This window comes from Camarhynchus parvulus, chromosome 13, assembly GCF_901933205.1.
Source record: "Camarhynchus parvulus chromosome 13, STF_HiC, whole genome shotgun sequence".
NCBI lineage: Eukaryota > Metazoa > Chordata > Aves > Passeriformes > Thraupidae > Camarhynchus > Camarhynchus parvulus.
The window spans coordinates 12,655,158-12,672,703 of record NC_044583.1 but is presented as its reverse complement, the minus strand read 5'-3'; the positions used below and the strand labels follow the sequence as shown (position 1 = coordinate 12,672,703).

At 48.5% G+C, this 17,546-nt stretch overlaps 1 protein-coding gene across 3 annotated transcripts in view; it reads right to left on the bottom strand.

Moving 5' to 3' along the window:
• Positions 1-15,287, bottom strand: part of GRIA1 (glutamate ionotropic receptor AMPA type subunit 1) — a 120,591-nt gene extending 105,304 nt beyond the window's left edge. For all 3 annotated transcript variants that reach the window (XM_030957187.1, XM_030957186.1, XM_030957185.1), the window contains exons 1-2: positions 15,020-15,287; positions 12,782-12,919 (exon numbers count right to left, since the gene is read on the bottom strand). In XM_030957187.1, the coding sequence (XP_030813047.1) occupies positions 12,782-12,919; positions 15,020-15,101 (220 nt within the window). In that variant the 5' untranslated portion in view covers positions 15,102-15,287. The remainder of the gene's footprint in view (positions 1-12,781; positions 12,920-15,019) is intronic.
• Between the last annotated feature and the right edge of the window lie 2,259 nt (positions 15,288-17,546).

The following is a 17,546-nucleotide window of genomic DNA, read 5'->3' as shown; positions in this document are numbered from 1 at the left end:
CCCACTCAGAGCACCTGTGTGGCCTTTACCCATATGCTGTGCCTGGCACTGCCAGCAGAAGAGGGAACAGGAGTGGTTCCCCCACCACCTCCCAGACATCACAGGCTGCTGCTCATGTGCCAGCAGACATGGGAGAGCTCTGGGTGTGCACCAGACAGCCATCCCCACCTGCCAAGGATCTGGGGACCTACACAAAGAGACATCAGATTCATTAGCAAGAGGAGGAATTATAAATATGAGCCTAAGCTAATGAGGCCAGTGTGGGTCTGAACAGAAATTCAAAGCTGTGTCCTCTCCTACAGGCAAGTGCTTACTCAGGTCTCCCCACTTATTTATCAACACTGGCAGGCACAGAAAGCACACCCTGCCTTCTGAGCATCCAGAATTTCCCAGCAGAACCAGAAGGAATCCAGGTATTCTCATGGTGCCTTTGGTGTGCCTCGTTAATGTCGCTGTCGAGTCTCACTGAGGGAAAAAAACCAACAAAACAAACAACCCAAATACTGGACAACAGGATGGGACAGTATCCCAAATCCCCTTAAAATAGAACTTCTCCCTAAAGCCACCCCTCACAGGCAGTCTCACACACAGGAGGCAGAGCTGAGGGCTCAAAGGCACAGGTAGGTCACTTGAGGCTGGAAGTCAAAGTCTCCCTCAACTTCACGGCATGTCTGAGAAGTGATTAGCCTTTCACTCTTTGCAGAAGAGCTGACACTGTCCAAAGCATCAGGCCCTGCTCCCTTGGGAGCTCAGACTTTGTCCTTTTGTGTGCTGGAGCCTGCAGGAGCTGCAGAGCCCCACGGTGAGAGGGATCAGAGCAGACATCTCACTGCTGGCCTCAGCTGCTGCCTGGATGGGATGAACTGCAACAAATGTTCATTTAAAGAGCATGTTAGAGGCTGCCCTAATGCAATTGCCACGAGCCTTCAGCTCTCATTTATTGTCTGTGCCTGATTCTACCACCTGCCTAAAACTCAATACACCCTCTTCAGGATTTTTATTTTTTTTTAACCATTGATGTCTTAGTGTATCCCCTTGCTTATTTTATTTTCCTCTCACTTCTTGAGGAAAGAAATTACACAAAGAAGGCATTAGAGCTCCTCAGCCATCTCATAACTCTGACAAAACAAAAAACAAGGTGCAAGACTGATGCCAAATAATCCCAAAATCTCTCTCTGGGAGAGACAAGGATTTGGGGAAGGGGGTGCCACATGAAATATCCCACAGCACTGTGACAAACCAAGGCAGAGAGGAGGAGCTGAGTGCACCCTCCAGGACAGGTCTCTGGCTGCAGGGACTTGTTTGGGGCTCCAGGGTGGCCCCACAGGCACTGTGCAGCACCAGACTTTGGGGAAGCACATGGGATGACATGGCAGAGGAAGCAGCTCTGTGCTGAAGCAGCAGGAAATCCAGGCCAGGCACAGCAGGTGCTGCCTGTGGGTGGGATATTGTGCATGGCAGACTCAGCCTGCCTGGAGCTGCAGAATAATCCAGAGAGGGGCTCCATACAAAGGGGCTGGACCAGCCTCTTCACCTTCCCTGCATCAGTATTTTGGGCAAAATACTCTATTCTCATGGAGAGAGAGAAGCAAAGGAGAAGTAGGAGAGAAGCACCTCCCAAGCAATTTTTCAGAGCAGGGATGCTCCAACTTCTCAGAGTAAAGAGTGCTCTGCTGCTGAACATCCTTCTCCCCTCTTCCTGAAGCTGGGAAAAAGAAATCTTAGTGAGGAAGTGAGGAAGAAATGTCTTCCCAAAAATGGACTCATTACTGGGTTCCAGGTGCCAACTCTTAAAGCAAATTCCTTCAGTCTCACACAGCGTCTTTAAGAAATGATAGATTGCACTGGCTCAGAAGAAACCCTCTGCCCCCTGATAATAAATGAGTTGTTAGCAGAAGTAGCAGGCTCCCAGATCCATTTGTGATCCAAAGGGCTCACAGATGCTTCCCATTTCTGCAATGCCAAAACCACAGAACACCAGAGAGCGAGGGATGGGAAGGAGCCTCCTGCTCCTGTCTGCCTGCTGCTCTCCAGGGGCTAAAGGGAGACTCTCAAGTGCAAGTTCCCTTTGATGGAGTCTTTTTTTTAATGTAAATTTGATGCTGTTGAAAGTGGAGAATTTGCTATATTGCCTGCAGGCAAGGATGGCTAGGGGAAAAACCTCACCCCTATGTGCTGCACCTTGTGTGCTCTGGACATGAATCATCCTATGGCACAGGCACCCCCTGTCCTACAGCCACACACCTCATCCCTCTGCACAGCTGGGACAACACACCTTGGATGAGAAAAACACACCTTGGATGAGATAAAGACACCTTGGATGAGACAAACACACCTTGGATGAGATAAACACACCTTGGATGAGATAAACACACCTTGCATGACACAAACACCTTCTCCAAAGGCTCCCCTGGTCCCACCTAGGGATGCTGCTGCACCTGAATGTCTTGGCCCCAATTCCCTCCATCCCCAGCCTCCACAACACTGCTCTAGATTTCACTCCACAGTCCTGGGGATAATTTTTTTTCACCCCCTGTTTGTTTTTAAAGTTGCTAGTTTGGATTCACACTTTTGCTGTCTGTCCTGAGACAGGCTTGAAGCAGGAAACCTGAATGCACATTGTTCTGCAACTCCTCTGAGATTGCTGCCAAATGGCAATTAGAAATCGTGACAGATTGGGATGGGATTCAGAATTCCCAAGATTTTCAGGTGTGTTTTGATCTAGAGCTCTGGGTCTGATTTGTCTCAGCTGCTACAGATGCCTCTATAGAAATTACTCTCTTTTTAAATTATTTTTTTTATGGGCCAAGCAATGGGCTTTTTTCCTTTCCCACAAGATTGTTAGCTCCAGTGCTATATAAGGGTTAACTGTGGTCATCCCATTTGAGTTAGGGGGAGTTGCTCAGTCAAATCCCTGGGTGCTGTTTTGGAAATGCCACAGCATCTGCAGGCATTCCTCCCCTGATGACACCAACCCCGTGGCTCCCCAGTCCTAGGAACAGGCACTATCAGCCAGGAGTGCATCAACGGGAAGAGGGAGAAAGAGAGCTGCATAAAGACTGCAAAAGAGCTGTTAGAGCACTGCAAACACTCCTGCCAGCAGCAAGCCCAGGAAAAGTGAGAAACAGAAGGGGCCAAGAGGATAAAAGCACCTGACAGGACAATGCCAGGCCCCTGCCCTTGGGGGGCCACTGCAGTGCGGTACCAAAATCCAGAAGGAGAACCCGAACAGAGCAGTTTCTGTGCCATGAACATCTGTTTTCTTCACTTCTCAGCAATTCATCAGAATGGCACAACTGCAAAGAGCCTGTTTGCAATGTGCTGCCTGCTTTTATCAAAGCCTTTACAGGCTGCTCACAGAGAGAGCAGCAAAGTGTTTGATACTGCTGAGATGTCACCTTCAGCAGAGTATTGAGGAATTAGCAGAAGAGTACAATGCAGCTGCAGATGCTTTGGGTTAGGATTCAGCTCACCTGCCTCCTAAAGTCTCATGCTAAACTCAGCCAAGATCACCACAGCTCTGTTGCTTTACCTGGTACCTCACAGAGGAAGGAAAAGTTCAACCAGGGGACATGTGGGCACAGGTGAGGACTCACTCTGATGGGCTAAATATTCTCAAACAAAGAAGAGAAGTTTGGGAATGGCCACTGAGAGCTGCTGCCTGAGTTGCTGAGTGTTGGTACTTCCAACACAGTGTGACTGCTAAGCCCCATAAAACTGTGATGATGCTTGAGTGAGAGTTTCCTCTTCCACAGAACAAGCCTGTAGCCCAAAGTAGTGCTTGTTTCTCCAGAACAAGAAATGGTGTGGGCTGCTTGGGGAAGGGCTCATCCCTGAAGGTGTGTGGTTGCTCTGGAAGCAGGGATGGAAATGCAGGAGCTGTCTCATGTCCCACCTGAGGGCTGCACAGTGAATTCTCTGTGCTCCAAGCATCAGCACATGGACATGGGCATGCCTGGGAGCACAAGATTTTCCAGTCTGTGTGTGGCTGGGGGTGGGTGACCTCCTGCAGGCCCTGGGACTGCTCAGGGCTCTGTGGGTTCAGGAGAGGTGCTGGGATCTGCTCCCCCCGAGGTCTCTGAGAGTCTGGCACTCGAGGCTGCTAAGGTGGAGGATGTTATGGTGTAGATGACTCAATGTTAGAAATCTGCCTTACTTCATCCACACATTTCTTGCAGGTTCCCAAACAAATGATGACTCTTAATGCCTGCCAGCCAGGGCTAATTGAGGTCCCAGACTCTGGGACCTGAGGAGATCTGTTCCCTGACAGTGCAGGAGAGGCTCCACTCCCTCACAGAGGCTCCACTCTCCCCACAGCCTCTGCCTTTGCTGTCCCCACAGGACAGGAGCACAGGGACACCCAGATTGCCATCCCCACACCTTGAAGCTGCAGACAGTGGCTTTTGGCACAGCCATAATGAGCTGAGCAGGATACCCCAGAATGCAGACAGGCTGGAAGACTGAATTAATTCTGATTAAATCCATGAAATGCACTCAGATCTGCCTTTGCAGGGGACAGGCTGGGGACAGCTGCTGTGCCTGGCTGTTTTTCTGGGACAGTGAGCTGGGCACAGCACTGCTGCCGGGGCTGCACTGCTCCCTGCCTCCTCCTCACTGCAACAGCCCCCTCTCCTCACCCCTTCCCCCACTGCAGCCTGTGTGGTTTGGCTTGCTATTACTTCCTTTGGTAGTTCATTAAAGACATTAATCACCTTCTGCACCAAGACATTTCTCCTGAACTCCCTGCAGGCCAGGCCTCTTTCTCTGCTGGCTGCTCAGCCCTTGCAGGCACAGTGCTGGTGGCTCAGACCTGCCCTCGTTTCCCTGCTGACCTGGGGTCACCCCAAGCCTCCCCTGCCATGCATGCTGTGACAAGAGCCTCCTTTCCAGCTCACCTTCACCCCACTGTGGTCTGCATCCCAGCATTTGTCTCCCTTTTCCCTGGCCAAACACTCCCAACACATGACTACCATACATCACCCGCAGGAAGGTGGAGGACAGGAGGAACCCGAGCTGTGGTGCTGACCAAACAGGAGACACCATTAGCTCCAGTTCAGATCTGAGGAAAAGGAGGCAGAGCCCTCAGAAAGAAAAACCTCCCCTTGCTTAGCTAAGGGCTGAAAAGAGAGACAAGGGAGAACTCCACCTATTGCACATCCACAGCCCCTGCAGAGCTGCTGCCTCACCCCGTTCCCACGTCAGGTCTCCTACTCCAGGGTTTCTTCACCCTCTGTCCCTGGGTGCTCTCTGTTGGACTTTGCTTGCCTGTGCTTTCCTCACAAGCTCCCAGGCCTGCTGGTGATTTTTTCTGCTGTTTACCTGCCAGAATAGCAGTGCTGTCCTCCCTCTATGGGATGGCACTGAATGGGATGTGGGTGCTGTGTGGAAGGAAAGCCAACAAGGCTGGGGCACTCAGGGGATGCTGGCAGCCCAGCAGGAGAAAAACCACGTCTGAATCTGTGTAATCACTGATGTCTTTTGCTTGTTGAAGCTCACTGCTAGCAAAGATCAAAGCAAAGTGTTTGGGAGGGTGGGGAGGTGGGAAATAGCCCGTGATTTCATGTGAGATTCTTCCGCATTCTGCATCCAGATTACTTACAGAGGTTTCTGTATCTCTCCTCTGACCCTCCAGCCCTCAACCTTTCATCTCCCTCCCACTTCATCTCCATTAGCATGGTGGCGGGATCTCACTTACAAAATCAAAGCCAAGACTCCTATAGCATATAGAGAAATGCAGACACATATGCCACATCCACACGAGAATCCTGCCATCAGTACAACTCAATCTTAGACATCAGTTGTTTTCTTTTGCACTCCTCCACTCTGTCAAAAACAAATAAAATCAAGGAATGAAAAGACCCTCTTAAAGAAGCCAAGATATGGCAATTTTTAGCTGTCACTCACTTCTTCACTGCCTCTCACTGCTGCTTCCTCAAGGGGTCACTCAGTCTGGCGAAGCATAAGCACAATCTGAATTGCAACCCTGGGTGAGGATTGGCAGCGTTTGGTTTGCAGGCAACAGGGAAAATAACTGATCTACATGAAAAAAAGAATCAACAGTTCAGGAGGCCTTTGTCTTTTTGTGTTGTTTTTTTTCTGGGGGTGTTTTTCTTAAGAGTGCCCCAGAAGGGACAAGTGGGTGGCTGCTAAAAGGGCAGTGTGAGAAAATCAGCTGGAAGCTCGTTACTGTTTAAGCTAATGAGCAAACACTTCAGCAGGTGAGCAGGGAGCAGTTTCTGCTGGATACCACGCTGTTATTGCCCCAGTAATCCACTACCATTTTGAAATATTTTTTTGCTGGAATGATGGTGGGTTGCAAATGGCTTGGTTTGGATCCCCTTCTGCACCTTGCCTAACTCCTGACTTCCTCAGGTGTTACCAAAGAATTCCACATGGAACTCTTCACTGCAAAAAACAGTGCTCTGTTTCATTTCTACACAACTAAAATAAGAGAAATAAAACCTCTCTTTAAAGGAATGCAGTTGAAATAAATGCATCTTTGTCTTCAGACTCGTGTTAATACCGCACCCCTGAGAATTTGGATCTTCAGAATATTAAAGTCTCCCTGACTTATTGCTTCTTTAAGGAGCATGTTTGTTTTGTGTTTGCTCTGAGATCCACGTGTTACTGAAGCTAACTGGGACCTTTTCCATTTCTGGTGGCAGAGAGCTGCTGCCTTTGGGCCCTAACCCTATTAAAGGAAATGTAAATGTATATATCTAAAATTCCCACCAGTTTTGGAAATGAACAGCACACTTCCCCACGCTGCAATCCTTGTAGTCACATGAAGATTTCCACTCTCACCTTGCTAATAATGCCAAAAAATAAAGCCTGTCTGCTTCTGGCCTAGTAGAATCCCTATCACATGAAAAGTCTTTATTTTTAGAGAAGAAAAGATGAGCTGTGAGTGGAAGCTGTGACTGTCACACAATGGACAGGTCTGGCCTGTGCTGCTCACTGTTTCTCAAATCCCTCTTCTGCCTACTGCAGAGCCCAGATTTTACTTCTTCACTCTCTTTTCTGCTTGTCACCAGTGCTGGGATCCTTTCCAGATGAGCAGATAGATTTGCAGGTGTGAAATTCCCCTTATTCCTCCCTCTGATTTTTCCTTATGGCGTCATATCTGCTTTTCTCCCCAGGCAACTCTCCCACCACCCGGGACAAAAAAAATTAAATACGCAAAAAAATAGTCATGCAAAGAAGAAGTGTCCCCATGGCCTTTGAAGAGATGGACACACCAGACTGGGGGACACTTTTCCTGAGGTGCCAGCCTCTCACAGGGCTGCCAAGAGACAAGGGGAGCCCCATCAGTTCCCTGCAGATGGAATTGGCCCACATGTACCCAAACCCCTCCATGCCCAGATCCCTGGAGGCAGACAGACAACCTGCCCTGTCCTGGCAGCCACAGCTGAGGGAATGGCTCAGCAGTCATGTTCTAAATGCTTTTCCTTCTTGGGGAAGTCATACTGGACAAGCTCCTGCCTTCTGCACTGGTGGCTGTGACCGCTGAGCACCCAGCACCCACGCCAGGGTCCTGCTGGGACACAGGGGCCCAATGTCACCTCCAGGACCTGCTCCCTCCTGTTTGGCAGGATTTCACCCATCAGCACACTCCAAGCTGCTGGCATCTCACTGAACAAACACACACTTACTAGAAAGCTACAGCCCATCCCTGCCCAAAACTGAGCAACCTTAACCTGAGGTTGATCTAACGTGAATTGATGCTCTGTGATTCATCTGTCTGCATCACATCTTTTCCTGTTACATAATCCAAGGAGATGTATCTCCTTGTAGTACCTGTGTTGTATTAATCAGACTGCATCTGATCATTAAATCTGTGTTTCTGTTGGCTTAACTCACATTAAATAGTCATAGCAAACATCCTGAGCTCTGCAGGGAAAAAAAAAATCCCAGAGCACTTACATGAGATTTCTGACACTGTGAAAATAGAAACAAGTTTAGCAACAAACATCACAACTGTTACAGGGCTGGGCTTATTTAGACTGTGGAAACTTAATTATAAAAATTGCATTCTAACTGATTACTGCTGGAATAATTACAGCAACACCTTTACAAGAAATGGTGACCATCATATGTTTGTCAACAAAGAGGCTTCCTTTAAATTCAATACCCAATAATTGTTTAATTAAACCAAATTTAGTTCCTCATTTGAGAACATTCAAATGCTTCCCTAGTCCTTCCTATCTCTGAGAGGTAATTTAGGAGATAAAAAGCAATTTCTATAAATACTCTATCTATATATGTAAGTATCCAAGGAAAAGAAGAAAAAGAAAGACCTCATTTCATAGCTGATCTGGATGTAAGCTTGCTGGTATTGATAAGAACATAAGCACAGAGTGAGTGATCACTACAAATCCCTCTCTAATTGGTGCTTGGAGGCCTTAATAAAATATGAACAGAATCCAAACTACATGTTCATTTTCTAATTTGCAGAACAGATTCAACTGTTGATATTCTAGCAGCACCCACAGCATACACTCAGAATGAGGACCCCACAGTAACTGTATCTGTGCATACAGGGAAGGAGAGGGATAAATAATTCATTGTTTTTCAGCCTCTTTACAAGTTCTCTTGCAGCTGCAAAATCCTGTTGCTGTCCTGTGCAGACCCCTGTGTTTCAGGTGTGCAGCTCCTGAGTGTCCCTTGCCAGCAGCCCACCACCCAAGCACACGAAATCTGGTGGCAAAGCTGCAGGGCTCAGTGATGAACAGGGGTTATTTTAGTCACTGGTCATCCCTGCAAAGCAGCCTGAGTTTTGCAGGGGCAGATTTACCAAGCTGGTGACTCACCTTGTGTGGCAGCTGCTGACCCAGGGCAGGCTGCTGCTGAGCCATCCTCTTCTCAGGACAGCCAGAGCAGCCTCCACGCCTGCCTGGTGCTGCCAGCATCACCTGGGGACCTCAGCCAAAGGCTGAGAGCAGGAATCTCTGCACCACAAATTAAATAAAGCTATGGAGCTGTGGCTGAAACAACTCATACTCCCTGAGGAGCCGGACTATGCACAGGAGGGGATGCGCATTGCACTGTGCACAGCTGGAGGCTGAGATGAAGAATAGGAGAAAACTATTGCCAGCACAGGTTGACTCAAGAAAGAAACCTCTCATTCCTTTGCTGTCAACAGCACACAGTGCTCCCATCCACTGTGGGCCTTCCAGGGACAGGAATTTGCAGATCTCTCTTAAGCTGCAAAGCTCCTGTGCCCTTGCATCTGGCACAGAGCATCCCCCTTCCCACCCCTCTGCATTCTGACCTGCAGCACCAACTCTCCTGTGCTGAGTCTGCCCTGAGAGCAGCCAGACATGGCAAAAAACAGCATGGTAGAGTTTGCTAGACTGTGTGGAGGGAATAAAGCTCTTTTCCAAACATGGATGGAGACAGAAGCTCTGAACATGTCTTTAAAGCTGACCAGAAGGGTTTTTGCTCTGCTACGTCACCAGGTAAACATTTCATCCTCACCACACCATCATTTTATCCTTTACAGTCACCTGGCACTGCTGTGTAATTCCGCTGAAGGAAGGACTCTCAATTCACCCTCCTTCCCTAAACAATTTCCTTGGCCTTTGAAGAAACAGCACAAAATTATAAAGCCTCCTAACCTTTAGTTAAGAACTCTCAGAGTGGCAGGTGTGTACTTTCATACGGGTAAGCCCCATCAGGCACCCAGCTGCAACCACGGAGCGTGTTCATTGCCAGCTATTCTGTGGGATGGAATGAATTCAGGAAGATATTTCAGTTATTGAAATGTGCCCGTGCCTCAGTGATGCAACAACATTAGCATCAACCCCACACATGAAACAGGAAGTCACCACACATCTCCACAACCTCTTCTTGCTTTCTTAATGATTATGGTTTTCCTAAAACCATCATCTCCTGGCGTGTTGCACACAGGGACCACAGGACCCGCATTGAGCTTTTCACCATCACTGTGTAACGATAAAAAGTCCACATGGAAAACACCAGAAATGTAAAAGTTATTGCTGGGCTGTCACAGTGACAGCCCAGCGACCACAGCAGCCTCTGGGCATTCTCCAGATTCCCCCCTTGGATGGGTGTCATTGTCATTGTCACCAATTCGGCGCGTCATTAGCAGCGCTGTCACCTGCGCAGGAGCTCCCGGTGTCACTGCACCCAGTGTCACTGTCACTGTCACACCACAGCTTGCTCATCCCCAGCAGCTCCGTGCCATGCAGAAGTGAGCAGTGCCACAGCCGATGCCCAGGCACATTTTGCACACGATTTCCTCAGCCAGGCTGCTGTCACTGTGCTGCACCTCATCCCCACCCCGCAGCCTGCCCAACCAGGGCTTTGCTCCTGCTGTCAGCACTGATTCTTAATATCTGCTCTGTGCTTTGAAGGATGCTGCTTCAGACACTTGCCATAAGGAGTACATTTAGCTGGATCCCAGCACACAGCAGGATGTGCAGTGCAGCTGGGACCTTGCTCAGATGTCCTGCTGGAGACCCCCACAGGTGAGGCTTCAGGTTCATGGGGTCCAAACAGCCTTGACTAAACTGTCACAGAGGCAGGCAATGCCAATGGCAAGGAAATGCTGTGTTCTCCATCTCCATGGGAACAAAACCTGGTACTTTTAACTGGTAGCACGGCCAGTCTTTCCTCAGAAGATAAAGACCACTGTGTGGGCAGGGTTTTTATTCTCTCTAAATAAACAGATCTTTCTGCTGATATCTAGTCTTGGCAGCCAGGCAAGGAATTAGCTGGAAGATGAAGAATGAGCTAATTCCTGACAAAAGTTTCGCTTCAGGTCTGGAGTACTAAAATCAGGTCTCCTAATGGCCTCTTTTCTTTAGGTTGGGGGTTTTTTTTCACCCCTAGGGTACATGGAATGACACCTTCTTTTGTGCTTACAAAACAAATGGTGCCTTCCATAGTCTGGAGGAGCTTAGGAAGTTTTTAATTATAAGAAAAGCAAAACGAGGACAAGTGAAGTTGGACTGTGCAGAGTGCTCTGCTGGTCTGATCTAGGACAATGTGCCCTACATAGAGCTCAAATATAACATCCTTTGGGAGGCTGCCTTGCTTCCATTCAGCTTTTGTGAGACCACCCCTGCCCCCGCAGCACTAATGACAGGTTCCTGAAGCATAACTGGTGTCATGGTCTTGCCATCAAAGCTGTAAACAAAACCATTAGTGGCAGGCATGGAGAGGGAGGGAAAGCCATGTGCAGATGGAGAATTTATCTGAGTGGTATTCTTGCAGTTTCTGCTTTCTTCCTGCTATCAGCTCTGAAATAGCTCATCCTCAGCCACAGTCAGCAACTCTACCCCAGGTGGGTGACGTTTTCCCTTGATAGATACAAGGTCTGGCTTTTTCCTTCTATTTTGTCTGATTTTCCTGCCAAGAAAGTGCCATTGAATAGAGCTGAAATAGTTGCTCTTCCTTGATGGAAACCTTGTAGTTGGCAAATAGAGGGATATTAAAGAAAATAGAAAATCTTTAGATATGCCATTAGATACTGCAAAGAAAGTGTGGCCAAATTGTTACTTCTCTCTCCTATACCATACTGGGCAGGAAATTCCTGAAATCTTGTATTTGCAAACCCTCCAACAGAAAATATCACAACTTTTTTTCAAAAAGCCTCATTAATTCTCCTGCTGGCTCTTTCTTCCAGGAGATCCCTTCTGTGCATTTCTGAGCAGAGGGAACAGTTTGTGTTCACCTCTATCCCACACAACTAAACTGCAGCAGGGGGGATGTTTCACTGACTCAAGAGGACACTACAGACGCCAGCCAACAATAATCCAACGGGCTCAGTAAAGGGAAGGCTCCCTCCAGCCTCTCCTGACACCCCCCAAACACACACACACAGGTTCAGGGAGTGTCAGCAGCAGTGTCTGACACCAGGTCAAACCACAGAATTCTCTGTGCATCACACCCTGCTGGCATGAGCCCCTCGCCCACAGCACTGCACCTTGTGCTCCAAGGAAAGCAAAGGCTGCCACAGCAACCACAGGGCTCTATTATGGGTTTAGTTTTCATTTGGTTTCCTTCTCCTGGTCTTGTTTGTTGCTGCTAACCTTGCCTTTATCTAGCAAAGCAGGGTTTTTTTCCCAATAATATCTTCTAATGAGAACAGTACAAGCAATGTGCTGTGCTTTAGCAGGATGCAGATACACCCTGAGATCAATTCCGTGGTGCAAACTCATTCTTTAATGTCTGCTTTTAGAGCCAATGAATGTATTTCTTGAATCTAGAACTCTCTTACCTCTCTGTCATTATTAGGCATGCCCTTATTGTGGATTTAGGCTCCACTTGCACCAAGCTGCTGGCTTCTGCTAGGTCTTTCTTAAATTACAAGGACAGATGGTTAAACTGGGGCTGAGGAAGAAGCTGTTCACACTAAACAGAGACTTCTGTGCACTCTGTGGGTGGAAAGGGGTGTCTTTGTTGTGCATCACAGCTATGGGAAATATGGGGATGAAATCTCAATGTAATGAGTTGGGCAGAGGTTAGAGAAACAAGAGGAAATGAAATGTTGGGAGGTTTATATCACTTTGGGTGCAATGGAAGGGGAAACACAAGACACGTTGGATAACTGCAGCCCTACCTCACCCCTATTCCTTAGCACAAACCACAACAACCCAGAAACCCTTTGTTTGTATGTTTGGGGTTTTCTTGCCTGGACCCTAAAGGTGAGCTGCACATTTGGTGCAAGATGTTCCGTATTTCAGACAGCCAACAAACCCAAGCCAGGAATAAAGAAGCCAAAGAGAGGCAGAGCAGAGTGAATGCTGGTACTTACAGGTGTATGTCATCTCAAAGCTGTCACTGATGTTCACAATGTCGATCTGGGGAAGGAGCTTGGGGGGTTCTGTGAGCTGAGACAATGCAAACCTGAAAGCTGCATGTTCCTGGGACTGTTGATTAGGAAACAACCCCCCTGGGGAGAAAAACAGAACCGTAAGAAGAAAGCTCTTAAGAACATTCATATTAGAAACATCATCAGTCCAACATATTCCTGAGAGCAGAGCCCACAGCACTGCAGCCCGGGGAGTGCTTCCAAACTCAGAAATCCTCCAGAAGGCAAGAGCCAAGGGTTCCGTGCCCACTGCGGACAGGTTGGGAGCACAAAACCTTCCCAACATGTCTGTTATGTAACCCCGGATCACATACAGGAGCCCTGCTGCATCCCCAGGCCAGGCAGCTCAGGATAGGGACAATCCATGGGGTGCAGCTCAATCTCCTCACCCCCACAACTTCAAGCATGAGGAATGGGAATTCTGTCATTATCACCTCAGTGCAAGAAAAACTAGATCCTTCCTTCCTCCCCTCACTTGGAATGAGGCTCAGTTCAAGCCCTGCTGAGGAGGAGAGCTTTCTACAGGAGGGCTGCAGGGGTCCCCCCACACTGTGGGACCCGGGGGTACAGGGCAGCCTGGCTGAGCCTGGGGACAGTGCAGTGACAGCCAGAGGGACACGGGACTGTGACCAAACAGCTGCTGCTGCTGCTGGAGGTTTGTTGCACAGAAAACCCCTGAATTTAACAGGTGACAGCGGCCAAACTCAAACTGGGCAGGAAACTTAAAGCTTGACCCTCAGAGGAATCAATCTATACAGAAGTACAGATAAGCCCAGAACCACAGAATGATACAAACAGGGCAGGAACTGGGACCGGGCTGGACCTAAGCTCAGAACATCTGCTTCCCCATGGATCTGGAGCAAAGTGCAGCGATAACCCAGCCCTAGGAAAAGTTTCCTGCTGCTCCCCCAGCAGGAACCTTGGCTTGCAGCAGATCCCTTCACAGCCTCCAGAGAGATGCTATTAAATTCCGCCAGTCTTGTAATCTATATGCATTTAAAGAAAGCACTGCTATTGGCATTTCAGGAGGAGGGAAACAAAGCACTTAGCAACAAGGGAGAATTAAAATAAAGCTGCAGAAAGTATCAATGCCCAAGACGACTTGAGGAAGAAACAAATAGGCAAGGACCTGCCATCAACGTCACTTTGCACATCTTTAGTAGAGGGGGCATCTCCTTGTGTGAAAAGGGCTATTTGTGCACCAATATCCCCCCACCTCCCCCGTTCCTCCCACCCCACAGCCTAATCACGGATATCGGAGGAATCAGATGCTCGTAGCCAAGTTGCGTTCGTTGAAAGGCAAAAAATCCGGGATCTTGCAGAAATTTGGGGTAAAGGGGAGACAGGAAGGGAGGGAGACAAGGATGCAGCATCAACAGCAATAAAAGCACTGATTGTGCAGCTGGACTCAGGCAGGAGTTGCCTGAACTTGGTGGATTAGCAATTGATTGGCATTGTAAAGAGAAGGGAGGCGGGAAAGAAAACCGGCATGCAAGGGAAGGGAATTTGGGGCTAGGCTACAAACGATCACCAATAAAGATCAATGGGAGAGTAATAATTAACGCGGGCAAGGAGGGAGAGGAGCACGGAGAAGTTACAGGAAGGGAGGAAGGAATCAAACAGGCACTGCTGGTGTGCAGGGGAAGCAAGTGGCATGAAATGGAAAGAGACTTCAATGCAAGACCTTCTTCCAATATCTCTGCCCTTATTCTTTAGCAATAACAACAAGAGAGCGTCTGTTTGTTACCTCCCGTCCCAGTTACCTACAGATGAGAGCATCCTCACCAAAATGTATCATGCAACCGCCGATTTTGCAAATGCAGCAACACACAATGGCAGCCCAGGCATTTCTCAGGGCAAGAAACAGATATTTTTTTCATACTTCCTCCATTTCGGAGGCACTTTTCTCCCTCTGTGTTGGTGTGTGTGTATGTGTGTGTGTGTAGACATTTATTCCCAAACTACCCCTCCCCCAAATCCAAATGGATCCATCTCTGCTCCGGCAAAGCTGGTACCAACGCACACATCCAGCCCTCGCAGTTCAGCCCCTGGCTCTCTCTCACACACATACACACACATTGTGCCTCTGCAAGCACACGACCGGGTCAGTTTTTACCCCCACCACCCCCTCTCCACCCCTACCCGCTCGTCAGGGACCATCACCCCCAGCCCCGCACTCACCTATCTGGATATTGTTGGGGAAATTGGCCCCTAACACCGCCCCTAGGAAACTGGTGCAGAAGAAGGCAAAAATGTGCTGCATATTCCCTTTTGCATTGGCGAAAAAGAAGCCCAGTTCCAAGCATAGATTTGATTTTTCCCCCGCTCTGCTCTCTTTAGCTGCCTCTCTCGCCTCCCCTCCGCTGCGCCTCCGGGATGCGCGTCTCCCCCGCTCCGGCTCCAGCGCTGAGACTGCCGCTGAGCAGCGCCTGGCAGCAGGATTAACTGAGCCCCGAGAGGAAGAAAGAGAGCCCGCTCCTCATCCACATCCCTCCCCCGCCACACACAGCGCACACGCACACGCACACGCCGGGCGCTTCCACCCAGCCCCTGCCCCTGCTGCCAGCTGCGGCTCCACAGCTGGAACCGCAGCCCCCCGAGCCCGCTCTGCCCCTGCCTCGCGTCTCTAAGGGCAATGCCCACCTGCCCCTAAATCCCAGCTTTGCCCCTCAACTTGTCTTGGCAGGAGCTCCGAGGAACCTGTGAATCAGTAGGTGGCAAACTCCTCTAGAGAAAGAGCGGAGCCGAGCCTGCCTGGGATCCATCGCTGCCCAGCCTGGGCTCCAGGAGTTGGACCGGTCACTCTCCGGAGCCTGGCTCGTTAGGATAACAAAGAGGGTCCTGCAAATGTGCCTTGGAAGGAAGGATTTTGGAGCAACAAATGAGAGATCCTGAAGGATTAAAAAAGGAATTCCCCCCCATCACCTTTCTCATTGATTTTTCCTGCCCGCTGTTAATGGATGAGGCTTTTCACCACTCCACTTGATGTGGAAGAATCTGAGTTCACCAGCACCATCAGACAGGACAGGCTTCTAAAATTAGGGGGTCTATCTTAGCCTGGACCATTTCAGAAGCTGTTTGATGGCAGTTCTAGCAAGGCTGGAGCTTATTTGACCATGGGCAGCTTTGCACAAAAACAAAAGGAAGAGAAAAATAAAGGTAGAACCAAGAAAACCCAGCTCCTAGGTACAACTTGTGATTTGGAAATATTTGAAGAACTGTGGTGAGCACAGAGCCATAGTCACCTCAGAAAGGGGAGAAAATTCATCCATTCTCCCCTGAAGTCCCAAACCAAACCAAACCAAACCAAACCAAACCAAACCAAACCAAACCAACCATCCATGCCAGAAGCCAGAAGCTGAAATCCCATGTCCAGGCCCAGATATCCTGCCCATGATGTTTCCAGCCTTGATATACACCAGGGGTCCATAGCAGAGAGGAAATAGAGCCAAAAAAGGGATGTTTGGGGCAGAATTAGAAAATACTCAGATGCTCTGTAGGGTCCCTTGCCCTTGTGCCCTCTCCCCATCTCCAAATGTGTGTGGCTAAACTGGAAGAACACCAAAGAGTGGTGACCAATGTTTAAAGGTCAAGAATTGCTCCTGCATAAGGACCAGCTGGATAGAGGAGCACCCTGCAGAATGAGAAAACTGAAATGGGACATGACCAAACCTGCAAAATCTGCAGCAGCACAGAAATGTTCCCTGTTGGCCATAGCACCCAGGTGTGACATAACTTTATGGTGCAGGGATAACACTGCTCTTTATATCCTCAGGCCTTTGTTTAATCTCTGCCAATAAAGAGTTTGAGATATTTAATGTCTTCTTAGACAGTTTTATGGATTTCACTGTGATTTCTAGAGAGACAAAATGCTGAAACACCCACCTAAATGCCAGAGTTGGTGTGGGGTCTCAGAACTGCACTCTTACAGCTTTGCACCAGAGAGGAAATGCACTGATGCCCGGAACTTGGTGATCTCTTACAGGACAGAACATAGAGTTACACTGCAAAAAACAGAGCCCAGAAGGTTTGCACTTTCCTCATGGTGAGTGGTGAAATTCCTTTCTTAGATGGATTCCTTTTTGGCCCAAAACACTCTTTCCCAGGTGGCCAGGCAACGACTCTTGGTGCCAGGTTCACTAGAGAAGAAATTCAGGCACTCAGGAATCAGATAAAGGTGGCCAAAGGATGCCCTGACCCTGTCTCACTGTCTGGGTGACCTTCAGCCCACAGTCACATTCAAGCACAAAAAAAATCCCCATCTGCTGTTGAGAGGAACACCTTCACTAGGCTTCCATTTCCCTCCCTGCATAATTTAAGCAATACTGATTTGAGGCTAAAATAACCCGCTGATAGGCTTTATGGAATCTTGCTTTCCATCCAGAATTTAATAGAAACAGCTGCATTTATAACCTGAAGAGAGTCACTGAAGGATAACCAATGCAACAGAAAGATGCCAGCACGTTTTGCAAACTCCCAAACAGCCTATCTGATAACAATAATAGTAACCATAACAATAAAATATTATAATAGTTTGCAGAAAGCTTGCACAGTCGCATTAATTAATAATGCTGCTTTTGTCTATAAACCTCTCAAAATGCAGGTGGCTTAACAAGGGGAACCTCACCACAGTGTAACAAGATAAGTAGTAATAAGATCATTATTTTAAGAAGGTATTCATTTCCGTTTTCCCTACAGATAACAACAT